The 18,218-nt window shown below is 38.3% G+C and overlaps 1 protein-coding gene across 4 annotated transcripts in view; it reads left to right on the top strand.

The window, feature by feature from the left end:
* STRN (striatin) overlaps positions 1 to 18,218 on the top strand; it is a 110,443-nt gene that overhangs the window by 80,086 nt on the left and 12,139 nt on the right. For all 4 annotated transcript variants that reach the window (XM_025260869.3, XM_006056846.4, XM_006056845.4 and 1 more), the window contains 5 exons: positions 2,500 to 2,675; positions 4,893 to 4,940; positions 5,740 to 5,861; positions 10,005 to 10,172; positions 11,829 to 11,969. In XM_025260869.3, the coding sequence (XP_025116654.1) occupies positions 2,500 to 2,675; positions 4,893 to 4,940; positions 5,740 to 5,861; positions 10,005 to 10,172; positions 11,829 to 11,969 (655 nt within the window). The remainder of the gene's footprint in view (positions 1 to 2,499; positions 2,676 to 4,892; positions 4,941 to 5,739; positions 5,862 to 10,004; positions 10,173 to 11,828; positions 11,970 to 18,218) is intronic.

Genomic DNA, 18,218 nt, shown 5'->3' with positions numbered 1-18,218 from the left:
TCTAATACATAAAGGAATTCAGTCCTCTCTCTGGAGAAAGCTCATCCTTTTTTCATAACTCTTAATTGTTAGAAAACTTAGTGTTAGTCTTTCTCAGTTTCTAAATGTAGTTCCTAATTTTATTAAGCATATTAGCAATCTATTGCTGCATAACAACTTGTACCACATTTAACAGCTTAAAAGAACAAACATTTATATCTCACAGCTTCCATGGGTCAGCAGTCTGGGGACAGCTTAATTATGTGACTCTGGCTGTTTGTATAGTTGTAATCAAGACATTGATAAGGGCTGCAGTCTTACCTAGACTTGACTTGGGGAAAATCTGCTTCCAGGCTCACTCATGTAGTTGTTTGAAGGCCTTGGTTTCTTGCTGACTGTTATCTGGGGACCAGTTCCTCACCACATGGACCTCTCTGTGGGCTCCTCAACAGAGCAGCTGGCTTTTCCCAATGTGAGTGCACCTGAAAAGATAGCAGAAACACTCAAGATGAAAGGTTTTATAACCTAATTTTGGAAGTAATTTGTTCCAACTTCTGCTGAATGCTGTTGATCACAGAGCATTCTGTAACATAGAAGTGTGAAAGTGTTAGTTGCTCAGTTGTGTCCAACTCTTTATGCCCCATGGACTGTAGCCTGCCAGGCTTCTCTGTCCATGGGATACTCCGGGCAAGTATACTGGAGTGGGTAGCCATTTCCTTCTCCAGGGGATGAACCTGCGTCTCCCACATTCCAGGGAGGTTCTTTACCATCGGAGCCACCACGGAAGGGGACTACCGAAAGGTAAAAATAGGTGGGGCTGATTGGGAACTTAGTGACTGCCTACCACATCAAGATAATCAAAGGAATTTAAGTACTCTTCCACGTGAAAACCTTTTAGCTCTTTAATAAGAATAACAGAGGTCAGCTCATTTGCCCTTGTCGTCTTAACCTTCCTGCCAGCCCTGCCTGCCCCCAAAATAATCAGCCCCACTCTTAGAGTAGTTCCTCGTCACTTACTGCTTCCCAGATGGCACTAGTGGTAAAGAACCTGCCTGCCAATGCAGGAGACAAAAGAGACTTGGGTTTGATCCCTGGGTCCAGAAGATCCCCTGGAGGAGGGCATGGCAACCCACTCAAGTATTCTTGCCTGGAGAACCCCATGGACAGAGAACCTAATGGGCTATGGTTCATTGGGTCGCAAATAATCAGACACAACTGGAGCAACTTAGCACGCATGCATTGCCCCAGTTGTGACATGTCCTGTCCAAATTTCTCTGCAGATTTTAAATTTCTGGGTTCTAAATTACAGTTTAATAGTATAGCCTCTGAAACCAGATTGCTTGATTTTGAATCCTGACTCCTCCATTTACTAGATGGCAAGTCACTTAACTTCTCTTTCCCTAAAATGGATAGTCTATAAAGTGGGGATAGTGTTAATTCCTACATCATAGGGTTGTGAGGATTAAGTGAGTTAATGCTTTTTAAGTCTTTTGAATAATGTAGAAAATAATGAATGCTGCTTAGAATACCAGTTGTTGTTTCATTGATAATTTTTGTAACTGTGAGTATGGTAACATTTCTCTAGTATATTACAAATACTTGCTTAAATCTACCATGATTGTTAGCCTTGGAGTATGAAGTTCATCCATGGTGCTTGTGTAAAGTCAAACACTATTCACTTTAGCTTTTCTATTAGTTGGAATGAAAAAACAATGCATTATTTTTTCAGTTATTGAGATTGAGATTCTGTGGAGAAAGTGAAAGTCACTCAGTCGAGTCCGACTCTTTGTGACCCCGTGGACCATAATCTACCAGGCTCCTCTGTCCATGGGGATTTTTCAGGCAAGAATACTGGAGTAGGTTGCTGTTCCCTTCTCCAGGGAATCTTCCCAACCCAGGGATCGAACCCAGGTCTCCCGTGTTGCAGGCAGATTCTTTACCATCTGAGCTACCAGGGAAGCCCTCTGTGGAGAAAAGGAACATAATAAATATATAATTATGTTTGTAATATCTGATTGTCTCTTCCAATTTTAACATTTTGTTGCCAGTGTATAAACTTCATTACCAATTTGAAGAAAATTTAGCTCTTGTCTGAAACCATTGAAAATTTTGAAAGTATCATCATATTCTGTAATGTTAACATGTTTAAAGATAATTTAGTTTTTCAACTCTTACCCAAAATTGCTTTCTATTCTATAATTCAGGTTTAAATCACTTGTCTTTTTAAAAAGCATCCTAGTGAAATTTTGTTTTTTGTTACTAAGTTATTTGATCCTCCTTCTATACTGAATTATGTTATGTATTTTCTTATTATAGCATTCATATTTCTTCAAAGAAAACCATTGTTGACATATTGCTAATTTTGCCTATTGATTTGGTTATCTGCTTAAAAATTATATTATTTTGAAAGTTGCAAAATAATGATAGTTTAATGATGAAACAGTAAGAATTAATGCTGAAATACAGTTTTTCCCCCCCATTCTGAACTAAGTATATTGGTATCTTTTGTTTCTTTAATAGATAGCAAACAATAAAGATGCATTGAGGAAGACATGGAACCCCAAGTTTACATTAAGAAGTCACTTTGATGGCATTAGAGCCCTTGCTTTCCATCCCACTGAGCCTGTTTTGATAACAGCATCAGAGGATCACACGTTAAAAATGTGGAATTTGCAGAAAACAGCCCCAGCCAAAAAGTGAGAATATTCTACTTCAACTGTATTTGAATAATCGAATTAATATTTTTTTCAGCAGAGAAAGCCTTACTTTATTATTTGCTGTTAAATTCCCCAAATATTTCTTCTAATTTTTTTCCTTTACCATGTCATGTAATTTAGGGTGTTTATGCCTTCATACTCATAAGCTAAATTAGGTTATTTTCATAAGGTTGAAAAACTGACCCTTAGAGAGAAATGGTTTGTGAATGCTGATTATAATCTTTATTTGGTATTTTAAATAATGTTACATTTCAGGAACCCTCTGTCTGTACTGGAGGTTTCTGTTGTTGTAAGCGGCATGCTGATGCTGCTCAGTCACTTCAGTCGTGTCCGACTCTGTGCGACCCCATAGACAGCAGCCCACCAAGGCTCTGCCGTCCCTGGGATTTTCTAGGCAAAAACACTGGAGTGGGTTGCCATTTCCTTCTCCAATGTAGTCATGTTTAAAATCGTCAAACCCCAACTCCAATCCTTCCCCACTGTTTACTAGGTTTGGACTTAGGCTGGAGCGGGTTGGGGTAAGAGACCTCTTTGATCTTTCCTTTTGATCTTGACCAAAATGTCTAGACTGAAGGGCACTGTTGCTGCTCTCACTTACATGCTAATACTTGCCTTGGCCCCTTGGTTCCTCTGTAAGCATGGACAGACATGAATTGGTATAAACCCCTTTTATCAGTCACCAAGCTAGTCCTGATCCCACTTGGTACTTTCTCTTTCTTCCTTGGATTACATGGTCCAGAACCCAGAATCTACCAGCAAGGGCCCTTCTACAGTGATGGATACCTCTTTTTATTAAAGAGTAGAAATGAACATCAAATAGAGGAGAGGATGGAAGTTTTACTACTGACAGAGAATATCTCCTGCCCAATTTGAAAGCAATCAGTGACATTCCAGCTGTCATACATACATGTTCATCAGACAGCTCAACTGCTGCTGCTAAGTCACTTCAGTCGTGTCCGACTCTGTGCAACCCCATAGATGGCAGCCCACCAGGCTCCCCCATCCCTGGGATTCTCCAGGCAAGAACACTGGAATGGGTTGCCGTTTCCTTCTCCAGTGCATGAAAGTGAAAAGTGAGAGTGAAGTCGCTCAGTCGTGTCTGACTCCTAGCGACCCCATGGACTGCAGCCTACTAGGCTCCTCCATCCATGGGATTTTCTAGGCAAGAGTACTGGAGTGGGGTGCCATTGCCTTCTCTGACAGCTCAACTGGATCTTGCTAAAACCAAGTGAATCTTCATGTAGATCAGGTGTCTTTAACAGAGAAAAGGTATTTCCTGGTTACAAACTGTGCCTTTTGTTCTTCAAGTTCTTTAGTTCACAGTGGGCATCATATTAGATGAGAGAATGTGGGTATCTCATTATATATTCTTGACTATAACTTTGAAATATATTGAAATTTCTTGCTGGTGGTAGCTTAGTAATAACACCTTCACAAGCAAGTAACAATAGCCTTTGTTTACCTTTGAATTTAAAACTTCGGAAATGAGGAGAGCTATCATATGCCTATTAAAAAAAAATCTGTAATACAATCCAATTTTAAATCCAGTTTCTGTTCTCAGTTATGGCCAGTATTAGCCGTGTAGAGTACTCATACACTCAGTATTCTGAGTAATGAATAATCTATTCTGATGTCCAAATCTAATGTGGACAGTTTCTGCAGGTATTAAGGGTAGACATGTTAATCTTTATGGTAATGCAAGGAAATTAAAGTACCTTTGATTGAAATTCTGTTCTGTCCTAGGCTGTTTTACCTTGAAGAATCTCATTTAATCTTCTAAATATTTGCTGTTATCCCTGTTTTTCTATTTTATATTAAACATAGAGGAATCTAAAGTTTCAAAAGATTAAATAATTTGCCTAAAGTTAGCCGATTAGATACAGAACTGGAAATTAAATCCAGAAGTTTATCTCTTCAAAACCCATGTGTTTTCTCCACGAGTGAGGCTCTCTCTCCCTTTAATCAAATAGATTAGGACAGTGCTAAAAGTGCTATAACAGTTACTAAAGAATTTTGTTTTTTGAAGTCACAGAAATATGTGATTGCTGTTAAGTAAGCTTTATTGTGTCCTGGGGTTGAGAATTATATATTACCATAGTGTTGATGTTTCTAGGGGTGTTTTTATGACACATTCAGTCATACTGTTTACTACTGACTTTTAGAATGATAAAAAATCCTCCTTTCTCTCTGATTTAGGAGCACATCTCTTGATGTGGAGCCTATCTATACATTCAGAGCTCATAAGTAAGTGTGTGCTTTTTCTTTGTGTTAAATCAGCATCATTGTAAATCAGCCTGATTAGTATATTTTATTTTCTTTCATGTATGTATTTGTCGTATATGGGTTTTTTTTTTTGTATTTGGTAGCATTTTTTTTTTTGTAAATGTAAAAGAAAGTGGCAGATAATATAATGTTAGCGACAAGTATATCACTACCAAATAGGGATCCTTGCTGAAATTAGGTATTATTTGCATGATGTTTAGATGATGTATATATCTGTCTCTTAAAATGAAGTTGAGGCAGTTAAGATTAACTATTAGAAATCCTGATCTTTTTTTCCTTAAAGATAACCTGGTAAGAATACCTGAGACATTTAAAAAATTGTGGTCACATTTCATGCTTTTCCTTTTTCCATTTAAGTTTAAGAAATGTACCTGTTCACTCGATTTAGCACAGAGGTTGGCATACATTTTATATATAAAAAGGGTCAGATTGTAAATGCTTTTCAGGCTGCATATTTAATGTTGCATATTCTTGCTTTTAGTTTAGTTTTGTATTACAACATTTTAAAAAGGTAAAAACTGTAAGTGCTTTAGGATTGTACAAAAACAGTTCACTGGTTGGATTTGATCCGTAGGCCATAGATCACACTAACCACTGGTTTAGCAGAGGAAGAAAAATGAATAGTGCTTTGATAATTTTTTTTATTTGTTGTACAAACTAGAAAAAGACAAAGCCATTTGAAAAACTAAGCATTCTTATTTCTAACTCATTCTAATATCAAATAGATTTTTTGAGGATGGAAATTGTTTTTTTCTCCCAGAGGCCCAGTGCTGTGTGTGGTGATGAGCAGCAATGGTGAGCAGTGCTACAGTGGCGGTACTGACGGGCTGATCCAGAGCTGGAACACCAGCAACCCCAACGTCGACCCCTACGACTCCTACGGTATGTGACGCCCCCAAAATATGAAGGGATACAATCTTTTCTTTTTATGCATTTTATATTGCGTATATGTGGATAAAATGAGATGTTTTTGAAAATAAATTTATTTTGTTAAAAAGGGTTTCTATATTTGGGAATCAGTTTGATATATATATATATATATATATGCTAAAAAAAAAGAGGGAAAGTAATGTATTTTTCCTGAGAAAAGAGTTCCCACCCCCAAGTCTTACTGATTGAAAATGCTGGCTTGATTGACAGTTGTTTTCTTCATTTGTAGGCACCTGTACAGTACTTGATACATTATTATTAATCTATAATCGTACTTTGTCACTATCCTTGACAAATAATTTTGAAGGAAAATGAATGTTGTCATCATTTTCTTGATCAATTACTACAGAGTGTAGAGGCTAATGATTTTCAGAGTGTATAACACCAAAAATTTAAAAGACTTTTAAAAACTAAGAAGTACCCTTTAGATTTGGAAATAGCACCATGAATCAAAAACTGTATAATCTATCACTAGATATTATCATAAATTCTCTTTCAATTATTTTGATTTTCTCTTTAAATTCTCCATAAATTCTAGAATGGTATGAAGTGTCATATTTTTCATAAAACCATAGTTTATTTTTATTACCATTTTAGATTAATTTCACCACTAAACCTAAGATAAGAAATTCAGTAACTAAAATATTCTCCCAACATTTATTTAGTAATCATTTAACATATATTTTGTGAAAGATAACACCCTGTCTCCTGCTGCAGTTCTTTTCTGGATTTATCTGTTTCATGCTTTTCGTCACTTCCTTTATCCCTCTGTCAGAGATTCAGTTCAGTTCAGTTCAGTCGCTCAGTCGTGTCCGACTCTTTGCGACCCCATGAATCGCAGCATGCCAGGCCTCTCTGTCCATCACCAACTCCCGGAGTTCACCCAGACTCATGTCCATCAAGTCAGTGATGCCATCCGGCCATCTCATCCTCTCTTGATTAGTTGACCTCATTCTCCCAAGCCAACCCTTTCCGTTTCACTGTTGACCTCCTTCTCTTGTTTCCTTTGAGACTGCACTGTCTTTCGTTTTTGCTGCCTCTCTCTTTTGCACTCATCTGAAGCCTTACCCTTTTTGCTCTCTTTCCATCCCCTGCTGCTGCTGCTAAGTCACTTCAGTCATATCCGACTCTGTGTGACCCTATAGACGGCAGCCCACTAGGCTCCCCCATCCCTGGGATTCTCCAGGCAAGAACACTGGAGTGGGTTGCCATTTCCTTCTCCAGTGCATGAAAGTGAAAAGTGAAAGTGAAGTCGCTCAGTTGTGTCCAACTCTTGAACATATAGTAAATTCAAGTTTCTCCCATCTCGGGCAAGAAGAAGCCTTTTGTGACTCCATTTCCCTCCCTGGTTCTTTTTTTTTTTTTTTTTTTTTAATTTATTTAAATTGGAGGCTAATTACTTTACAGTATTGTAGTGGTTTTTGCCATACGTTGATATGAATCAGCCATGGGTGTACATGTGTCCCCCATCCTGAACCCACCTCCCTCCCCACCCCATCCCTCAGGGTCATCCCAGCGCACCAGCCCTGAGCACCCTGTCTCATGCATCGAACCTGGACTGGTGATCTGTTTCACATATTATAATATACATGTTTCAATGCTGTTCTCTCAGATCATCCCACCCTTGCCTTCTCCCACAGAGTCCAAAAGACTGTTCTATACATCTGTGTCTTTTTTGCTGTCTTGCATATAGGGTCTTTGTTACCATCTTTCTAGCCTCTCTTCCTTCCCGTGTCTCTTTGGTCTAGAAAACACAATTATTAGTTATTGATTCCATGTTCTTTCACTGTACATCATTCCTCTTCATTCTGTCTTGTGGCTATGCCACTTAAATACAAAAAAAGTGTCAATAACTATCTAACTGGCTGATCCAAGGGATATCTTATAATTCTTATTTTACTTGATGTACTGGCTATCTGAAACTGTGGACCACTCTATCCTTTTTGAAATCTTTTCACTATAGGCTTTTTTGACACAACTCTATGACAGTTTCTATTCCCTATCCGTCATAAACTCCTTTTATTTTCTCACCTAAAAATATTGACATTTTTTGAGGCTAGACCCTAACTCATTTTTTGCATTGTACACATATTCTTTGGTAGACTGAATCCACTTTGTGGTTTTCTATATTGTTGACTCATCAATCTCTTTTTTAAGCCAGAGGCTACCTACACAGCATTTCAAAATGGCTGTCTTATTGTCCATAAATCCCTACAAGCACTGTTTCTTCTTCCATATATTCTTAATTTTTTTGGCCACAGCATGCAGCTTGGGGGAATCTTAGTTCCCCAATCAGGGATTGAACCCGTGGCCCTGGCAGTGAAAGCACCAAGTCCTAACCACTAGATTATTAGGGAAGTCTGTTTTCAAATATTTTTTGTATATTCTTTATCAGGTGGTAGCACTACCAAACTTATCCAAACTAGAAACCCAAGAGTTATCCTTGATTCTTTATACTGTTTTACTATCCATCACTTACTAATTACTATACCTTTTTGTTAATACCCCCTAAATATTTATTGAATTTACTCCTTTTCTGCCCCTTTTATCACTGTCCTCGCTTTGATTTTCATCTTCACTCTCCCAGTCTTCTGAAACTTGCCTTCATCTTGTTTCTTTCCTATCTCTGCTACACTGTAATCACAGTTACCATATTAAATACTGGCTTCACACTGCTGCTTCTGGGAAACCTTTCAGGGTTTCTCTGTTGCTTTTAGGGTAATTTCCTGAGTATGTCATAGGCATCCCACCGTAAACTGACCACTCTCATCTCATCCACTTCTTGCCTCAAATTTCACAGTCCAGTAATACTGAATTTCTTATAAATGTCCTGACGTAGTGTTCTGTTTTTCCTTCTGTGAGTTTGTAGGAGCTACCTCCTTTGCCAGGAGCGCCTTCCCTCTGCCCTTTGACAGGCCAACATCTGTACACTCTAGGTGTAATTCTTTCCAAGAAGCGTCCAGTCTCTCTCTTCAGTAACTGGTACCTGCCACCATTATTGTACTTAAACCACATTACTTTTTGAAGACAGGGTTGGTATTGTGTCTAATCATCTGCATGACCCCTGCATCTAGCATAGTGCCAAATACACAGTGTATCTTCAATAAATATTTTATGGTGTAACTAAAGAGGATATCGGAGAAGGCAATGGCAGCCGACTCTAGTACTCTTGCCTGGAAAATCCCATGGACGGAGCAGTCTGGTAGGCTGCAGTCCATGGGGTCGTGAAGAGTCAGACACGACTGAGCAACTTCCCTTTCACTTTTCACTTTCATGCATTGGAGAAGGAAATGGCAACCCACTCCAGTGTTCTTGCCTGGAGAATCCCAGGGACGGGGGAGCCTGGTGGGCTGCCATCTATGGGGTCACACAGAGTCGGACACGACTGAAGCGACTTAGCAGCAGCAGCAAAGAGGATATAGAACAAATAACACCAGTGACATTTTAAACTTAACATCTCTGAACTATCTTGAAAGTACAACTTCTAGAGTCATTGTGAGGGTTAATAAGTAAAATTTCCAATTTTGCTTTTATCATGAAACACTCCTTCCTGGCTCCTCCCCCTTTCCCTCACCACATGCGTATCATCCATGTGTCTTGTTTGAGAATTTGGGGATTTCTCTAGGTCTCAGTTCATGTCCATTAAGAATGTCAGAGGCCTGTTGCTCCCAAGAGCTTTAATGGTAGTCATACCATTGTAGCACAGGTGACCTGAAGGGTGTGTGCCAGGTGCTGAAGGACATCACTTCCTCGGGGAATGCGAGTTGTGGTTTCTCTGCAAGAAGATTAAATTCTAATGGTTTGTGTTAACATGCTTTAAAAAAAAAAAATCAAGACAAATGGGAAGAAAAAAAGGGAGGAAGAAAGAAATGGCTGATTTTTTTAAGGAGAAAAATATGTACTTTAAAATTTTAATTTAGACACTTTAAACCCTATATTTGCATTGTTTCCAGTCCTGTTCTTGCTACATTTCAAAAGAATAATAGAAACTAGGAAGTATATTTTATACTTTGTTTGTATCTTCTACTTTCCATTGGACTCTCTCAGTACCTTTATGATTTGTGCTTTTCCCCTGCATTCTTGCTGTTGTCGTAGATCCTTCTGTCTTAAGAGGCCCTCTCTTGGGCCACACGGACGCAGTCTGGGGCTTGGCCTACAGTGCAGCACACCAGCGTTTGTTGTCCTGTTCAGCAGATGGCACTCTCCGGTTGTGGAATACAACGGAGGTTGCTCCAGCCCTGAGTGTGTTTAATGATAATCAAGGTACATACCTTTTTCTCCTTTTTCTTACAGAGTCTTTTGTAAAATGTCTTATTCTAAAAGAAACAAATAGATGATTCTACAGACTCTAACTGTTCTAAATTTAATTTGAAGGTTTTTTTTTTAAGCAGTGAAAATATATTTGGTTGAATTTCCAACTTAGTATGTATAATTTTAAAAAGCATACTATTTGGTGAAGTAGCAGGCATTTGTTTTGAATTTTTAAAAATTGAAATAATTTATATACAGTCAAAAACAGATATTAAGGATACATTTTCATAAGTTTGACAAATACATGAAACTTTTGCTTCTATCAAGATAGAGAACGTTTCCTTCAGTGCCCGAAAGTTTCTCTGTGTTATTCACAGTCATCTCCTCCCCTCATTCCCAACCAGACGTACCCACTGTTGTGGTTTCTTTCATTATAAATTAGTTTTGTCTATTCTAAAATTTCATATAAATGAAGTCGTACAATGTATACTCTTTTTATATCTGACATTTTACTCTTACTGTAATGTTCTTGTTGCTTATCCATGTGGTAATAAATGTTAATAATTTAATTTTATTGTTTGTAGTTATTTATTTAAACCACTGTGTTTATAATTTACCTCTTGATGAGCATTTGGCTTGTTTTTAGATTTTTCCTATTATGAACAAAACTCCTATGAACATTTGTATTTTTTTTTTAATCACAGGCAGGTAAAGACCTGTAAATAGAATTTTGGGGCTTTAGAAGTAGATTTATGCATTTAACTATTTAACTTTATGTGGCATCGCCAAACTTTCTTTGAAAGCGGTTGTGCCATGTTGTACCACTTATTGCAATGTGTGAGAATTCCAGGAGCCCTACATCCTTAATTACAAACATTTGTTGTTGATAGTGTAATTAATTTTAGCCATTTTGATGGGTGTGTGCAATAGTATTTCATTGTCCTTTTAAGTTGTATTTCTTTGGTGGCTATTTTGAGCACTTTTTTTGTATGCTCATTGCCCATTAATGTATCTTCTTCTGGAAGATACACATTTTTGAACTGTTAGTTTACTTAGATTTTGAACCAGATTTTAAAAATCAGATTATGATCACATATACATAGAATTTCACTTTTAATATTTATAAATAAGTTCCAGATTTTAACCAAGTTTTACCCTATTCTAAATGATAAATAAAATTGTCTTCTTTATTCATGAGCTGCCATAACTTGTGCCTAGGTTTTGACGAGTTGCCTGCATTTGATATTTGTATGACTCTACCAATAAATAGCAATTTGAAATTTTACTTCTTGAATTCCATATTTTTAGTGAATTAGAATTCCTAGTAACTCACTAAAGTTAGATGGGCTTTTAAAATGAAGAATTCCCGTGATGCCACTCTACACCTCAGGTTGATCTGAGATGGAAGTAGAAAAACTTGTAGTCCATATGTTTTCCATTTATTCCTAAATAAAGGCTTGGATTCAATAAATACAGTGGCTGAGTGACTGGTGGAAGATGTGGTAAACAAGTAAGGATAGTAAAACAAACTAGGACTAAAAGAGTGAATTCTTACTCTAGCATTGAGCTTGGTTTTCTTCTTACACCGCTGCTTGTTTTGCTGTATTTGAAGCATATTGTAAAGTATACCCTAACTGACATTCTCTTCTAATATGTTTTGACTTATAGAACTGGGAGTCCCTGCCTCTGTGGATCTGGTGAGCAGTGACCCAAGCCATATGGTAGCATCATTCAGCAAAGGATACACAAGCATCTTTAACATGGAAACACAACAACGCATTCTCACTTTAGAATCCAATCTAGATTCAAGTATGTATACCAATTTTAAGTAGTATATGTTTGGATCAATTTTTTAGTGTTATCAAAATTAGAATTACTAGAGTCAACAATGAAAAATACTTGTCATTATAAAGAGTTCTGCCTCAAGATCATATAACACAGTTATATGTGAAGGATATAATGATTTACAGTTGATTTTAAGTCTTTAGGTTAAGTTTTATAACTCTACTGGTTGAAGTAGCATTTGATCTATTCTAAAGAGAAGTCATTTAATTTTATACCAAATGTTTAGTTTTCAATTCTATTTGAAGAAAATAACATTTATTCTAAATACAGGCGTATCTTGGAGTTATTGCAGGTTCGGTTTCAGACCTGCGAAATAAAGCACATACATATCACAATAGAGTTAGTCACACGAAGCTTTTGTTTTTCCAATGCATATTAAAGTTATGTTTACACTGTGCTAGAGACTGTTAAGTGTGCACATACCTTAATTTAAAAATATTTTGTTGCTGAAAAATGCTAACTATCATCTTAGCCTTCAGTGAGTCGCAGTCTTTTTGCCTGGGGGAGGGTCTCGCCACGATGCTCATGGGTGACTGATCAGAGTGGTGGTTGCTGAAGGTCGGGGTGACTGTGGCAGTTTCTTAAATAAGCCAGCAGTGAAGTTTGCTGCATCAGTTGACTCTTCCTTTCACAAACGACTTCTCTCTAGCATGCGTGGATGTTTGATAGCATTCTACTTATAGTACAACTCCTTTCAAAATGGGAGGAAGTCTTTTCAAACCCTGCCACTGCTTGATCAACAAGATTTATATAATTATGTGACCTTTGTTGTCATTTCAACAATCTTCCCAGCATCATCCCCAAGAATACATTCCTTCCCAAGAAACCACTTTCTTTGCTCATCCATAAGAAGCGTTTCCTCATCCATCATGGGTTTTCTCATGAGATTGCAGCAATTCAGTCACATCATCAGGCTTCACTTCTAATTCTAGTTCTCTTGCTATTTCCACCATGCCCAAAACTTCCTTCACTGAAGTCTTGAACCCTTCATAGTCATCCATGAGGGTTGGAACTAACATTTTCCAAACTCCTGTTTGTGTTGACATTTTGACTGCTTCTCATGAATCACAAATACTTTTAATGGCATCTAGAATGGTAAATCCTTTCCAGAAGGTTTTCAATTGACTTTGCTTGGATCCATCAGAGAAATCACTATCTATGGCAGCTGTAGCCTCAAGAAATGTATTCCTTAAATAATAAGACTTGAAGGTCAAAATCACTCCTTGATCCATGGGCTGTATGTAGAATGAAGGTTTTGTTAGGAGGCATGAAAAAGCATGAATCTTGTACATCTCTATCAGAGCTCTTGGGTGACATTGTCAGTGAACAATAATATTTTGAAAGGAATCTTCTTTTCTGAGCAGTAGTTCTCAAGAGTAGGCTTAAAATATTCAGTAAACCATGTTGTAAGCATATATGCTGTCATCCAGGCTTTGTTGTTCCCTTTTATAAAGCAAAGGCAGAGTAGATTATTATAATTCTTAAGGATCATAGAATTTTCAGAATGTTAAATGAGCATTGGATTCACCATTAAGTCACCAGCTACATTAACCCCTCACAAGGGAGTCAGCTTGTTGAGGCTTTGAAGCCAGGTATTGACCTCCCTCTAGCTATGAAAGTCCTAGGTAGCAGCTTCTTCCAATAGAGGCTGTTTTGTCTACGTGGATCTATTATTAGTGTAGCCACCTTTATTCATTATCTCAGCTAGATCTGGATAAATTGCTTCAGCTTCCACATCAGCACTTGCTACTTCACTTTGCACTTTTATGTGATAGAGACAGCTTCTTTCCTTAAACTTCATGAACGCACTTCTTCTAGCTTCAAACTTTTCTTCTGCAGCTTTCTCACCTCTTTCAGCCTTTGTAGAATTAAAGAGAGTTAGTACCTTACTCTAGATGAGGCTTTGGCTTAAGGGAATGTTGTGGCTGGTTTGATCTTTTATCCAGACCACTAAAACTTTCTCCACATTGTTTTGCATTCTTATCATCTGTATTTTTACTGGAGTAGCATTTTCAGTTTTCTTCAAGAACTTTTTTCCTTTGCAGTCAAAACTTGGCTAACTGGAGCAAGAGACCTAGCTTTCAGCCTATCATTTCGACATGTCTTCCTCACTAAACTTAACCATTTCTGGCTTTTGATTTAAAGTGAGAAGTGTGTATAAGTCTTCCTTCATTTGAACACTTGGTCATTGTAGGGTTATTGATTGGTCTAATTTCAATGTTTTTGTGCTTCAGAGACTTAGGAAGGCTCCCCTGAGAGGGAGAGACATGGGGTTTTACAGCTGGTAGGTGGAACAACTGACCAGCGTTTGTCAAGTTCACCGTCTTATATGGGTGCAGTTCATAGCATGCCAAAACAATTAAAATATCAAGGATTAGAACCACAGATCACCATAACAAATAGTAACAATTAATTAATATTATTTTTTTAAATTTTATTTTATTTTTAAATTTTACATAATTGTATTAGTTTTGCCAAATATCAAAATGAATCCACCACAGGTATACATGTGTTCCCCATCCTGAACCTCCTCCCTCCTTCCTCCCCATACCGTCCCTCTGGGTCATCTCAGTGCACCAGCCCCAAGCATCCAGTATCGTGCATCGAACCTGGACTGGCAACTCGTTTCATACATGATATTTTACATGTTTCAATGCCATTTTCCCAAATCTTTCCACCCTCTCCCTCTCCCACAGAGTCCATAAGACTGTTCTATACATCAGTGTCTCTTTTGCTGTCTCGTACACAGGGTTATTGTTACCATCTTTCAAAATTCCATATATATGCGTTAGTATACTGTATTGGTGTTTTTCTTTCTGGCTTACTTCACTCTGTATAAAAGGTTCCAGTTTCATCCACCTCATTAGAACTGATTCAAATGTATTCTTTTTAATGGCAGAGTAATACTCCATTGTGTATATGTACCATAGCTTTCTTAACCATTCATCTGCTGATGGACATCTAGGTTGCTTCCATGTCCTGGCTATTAATATTATTGTTAATAATAAGATATAAAAGTTTGAAATATTGCAAGAATTACCAAAATGTGACATAGACACAAATTGAACAGATTTCTATTGAAAAAATGGAACCAATAGAATTGCTAAGTACAGAGTTGCCACAGATTTTCAATTTGTAAAACAACACGGTATTTGCAAAGCACAACAAAATATTTTATACAGTGCCTGTAAATCTATTTTTCGTAATCTTATATTTTTAATTATAGTTTCTATACAATATTATATGTTACAGGTATACAGTATTAGTTCAGTTAAGTTGCTCAGTCGTGTTTGACTCTTTGCGACCCCATGAATCACAGCACGCCAGGCCTCCCTGTCCATCACCAACTCCTGGAGTTCACTCAAACTCATGTTCATCGAGTCGGTGATGCCATCCAGCCATCTCATCCTCTGTCGTCCCCTTCTCCTCCTGCCCCCAATCCCTCCCGGCATCAGGGTCTTCTCCAATGAGTCAACTCTTTGCATGAGGTGGCCAGAGTATTGGAGTTTCAGCTTCAGCATCAGTCCTTCCAATGAACACCCAGGACTGATCTCCTTTAGGATGGACTGGTTCGATCTCCTTGGAGTCCAAGGGACTCTCAAGAGTCTTCTCCAATACCACAGTTCAAAAGCATCAATTCTTCAGCGCTCAGCTTTCTTCACAGTCCAACTCTCACATCTGTACATGACTACTGGAAAAATCATAGCCTTGACTAGATGGACCTTTGTTGGCAAAGTAATATCTCTGCTTTTCAATATACTCTCTAGTTTGGTCATAACTTTCCTTCCAAGGAGTAAGCGTCTTTTAATTTCGTGGCTGCAGTCACCACCTGCAGTGATTTTGGAGCCCCCCAAAATAAAGTCTGACCCTGTTTCCACTGTTTCCCCATCTATTTGCCATGAAGTGATGGGACCAGATGCCATGATCTTCGTTTTCTGAATGTTGAGCTTTAAGCCAACTTTTTCACTCTCCTCTTTCACTTTCATCAAGAGGCTTTTTATTTTTAGTTCCTCTTCATTATCTGCCGTAAGGGTGGTGTCATCTGCATATCTGAGGTTATTGATATTTCTCCCGGCAATCTTGATTCCAGCTTGTGCTTCATCCAGCCCAGTGTTTCTCATGATGTACTCTGCATATAAGTTAAATAAGCAGGGTGACAATATACAGCCTTGATGTACTCCTTTTCCTGTTTGGAACCAGTATGTTGTTCCATGTCCGTTCTAACTATTGCTTCCTGGCCTGCATATAGGTTTCTCAAGAGGCAGGTCAGGTGGTCTGGTATTCCCATCTCTTGAAGAATTTTCCACAGTTTATTGTGATCCACACAGTCAAAGGCTTTGGCATAGTCAATGAAGCAGAAATAGATGTTTTTCTGGAACTCGCTTGCTTTTTCGATGATCCAGTGGATGTTGGCAATTTGATCTCTGGTTCCTCTGCCTTTTCTAAAACCAGCTTGAACATCTGGAAGTTCACAGTTCACATACTGCTGAAGCCTGGCCTGGAGAATTTTGAGTATTACTTTACTAGCATGTGAGATGAGTACAATTGTGCGGTAGTTTGAACATTCTTTGGCAATGCCTTTCTTTGGGATTGGAATGAAAACTGACCTTTTCTAGTCCTGTGGCCACTGCTGAGTTTTCCACATTTGCTGGCATATTGAGTGCAGCCCTTTGACAGTGTCATCCTTCAGGATTTGAAATAGCCCAACTGGAATTCTATCACCTCCACTAGCTTTGTTCACAGTGACGCTTTCTAAGGGCCACTTGACTTCACATTCCAGGGTGTCTGGCTCTAGGTGAGTGATCACACCATCGTGATTATCTGGATCATGGAGCTCCTTTTTGTACAGTTCTCCTGTGTATTCTTGACACCTCTTCTTAATACCTTCTGCTTCTATTAGGTCCATACGATTTCTGTCCTTTATCGACCCCATCTTTGCATGAAGTGTTCCCTTGGTATCTCTCATTTTCTTGAAGAGATCTCTAGTCTTTCCCATTCTATTGTTTTCCTCTATTTCTTTGCATTGATTGCTGAGGAAGGCTTTCATATCTCTCCTTGCTATTCTTTGGAACTCTGCATTCAGATGCTTATATCTTTCCTTTTCTCCTTTGCTTTTCACTTCTCTTCTTTTCACAGCTATTTGTAAGACCTCCTCAGGTAGCCATTTTGCTTTTTTGCATTTCTTTTCCATGGGGATGGTCTTGATCCCTGTCTTCTGTACAGTGTCACAAACCTCCATCCATAGTTCATCAGGCACTCTGTCTATGAGATCTAGTCCCTTAAATCTATTTCTCACTTCCACTGTATAATCATAAGATTTGTTTAGATCATACCTGAATGGTCTAGTGGTTTTCCTCACTTTCTTCAATTTAAGTCTGAATTTGGCAATAAGGAGTTCATGATCTGAGCCACAGTCAGCTCCAGGTCTTGTTTTTGCTGACTGTATAGAGCTTCTCCATCTTTGGCTGCAAAGAATATAATCAGTCTGATTTCAGTGTTGACCATCTGGTGATGTCCATGTGTGGAGTCTTCTCTTGTGTTGTTGGAAGAGAGTGTTTGTTATGTATGACCAATGTGTTCTCTTGGCAAACTCAATTAGCCTTTGCCCTGCTTCATTCCGTATTCCAAGGCCAAATTTGCCTGTTACTCCAGGTGTTTCTTGACTTCCTACTTTGCATTCCAGTCCCTTATAATGAAAAGGACATCTTTTTTGGGTGTTAGTTCTAGAAGGTCTTGTAGGTCTTCATAGAACCGTTCAACTTCAGCTTCTTCAGCGTTACTGGTTGGGGCATAGGCTTGGCTTACCGTGATATTGAATGGTTTGCCTTGGAAACGAATAGAGATCATTCTGTTGTTTTTGAGATTGCATCCAAATAATGCATTTCGGACTCTTGTTGACCGTGATAGCTACTCCATTTCTTCTAAGGGATTCCTGCCCACAGTAATAGATATAATGGTCATCTGAGTTAAATTCACCCATTCCAGTCCATTTTAGTTTGCTGATTCCTGGAATGTCGACATTCACTCTTGCCATCTCCTGTTTGACCACTTCCAATTTGCCTTGATTCATGGACCTGACATTCCAGGTTCCTACGCAATATTGCTCTTTACAGCATTGGGCCTTGCTTCTATCACCAGTGACATCCACAACTGGATATTGTTTTTGCTTTGGCTCCATCACGTCATTCTTTCTGGAGTTATTTCTCCACTGAT

Source organism: Bubalus bubalis, chromosome 12, assembly GCF_019923935.1.
Source record: "Bubalus bubalis isolate 160015118507 breed Murrah chromosome 12, NDDB_SH_1, whole genome shotgun sequence".
NCBI classification, from domain to species: Eukaryota; Metazoa; Chordata; class Mammalia; order Artiodactyla; family Bovidae; genus Bubalus; species Bubalus bubalis.
The sequence above is the reverse complement of the archived record's forward strand: the minus strand, read 5'-3'. Positions and strand labels throughout refer to the sequence as shown.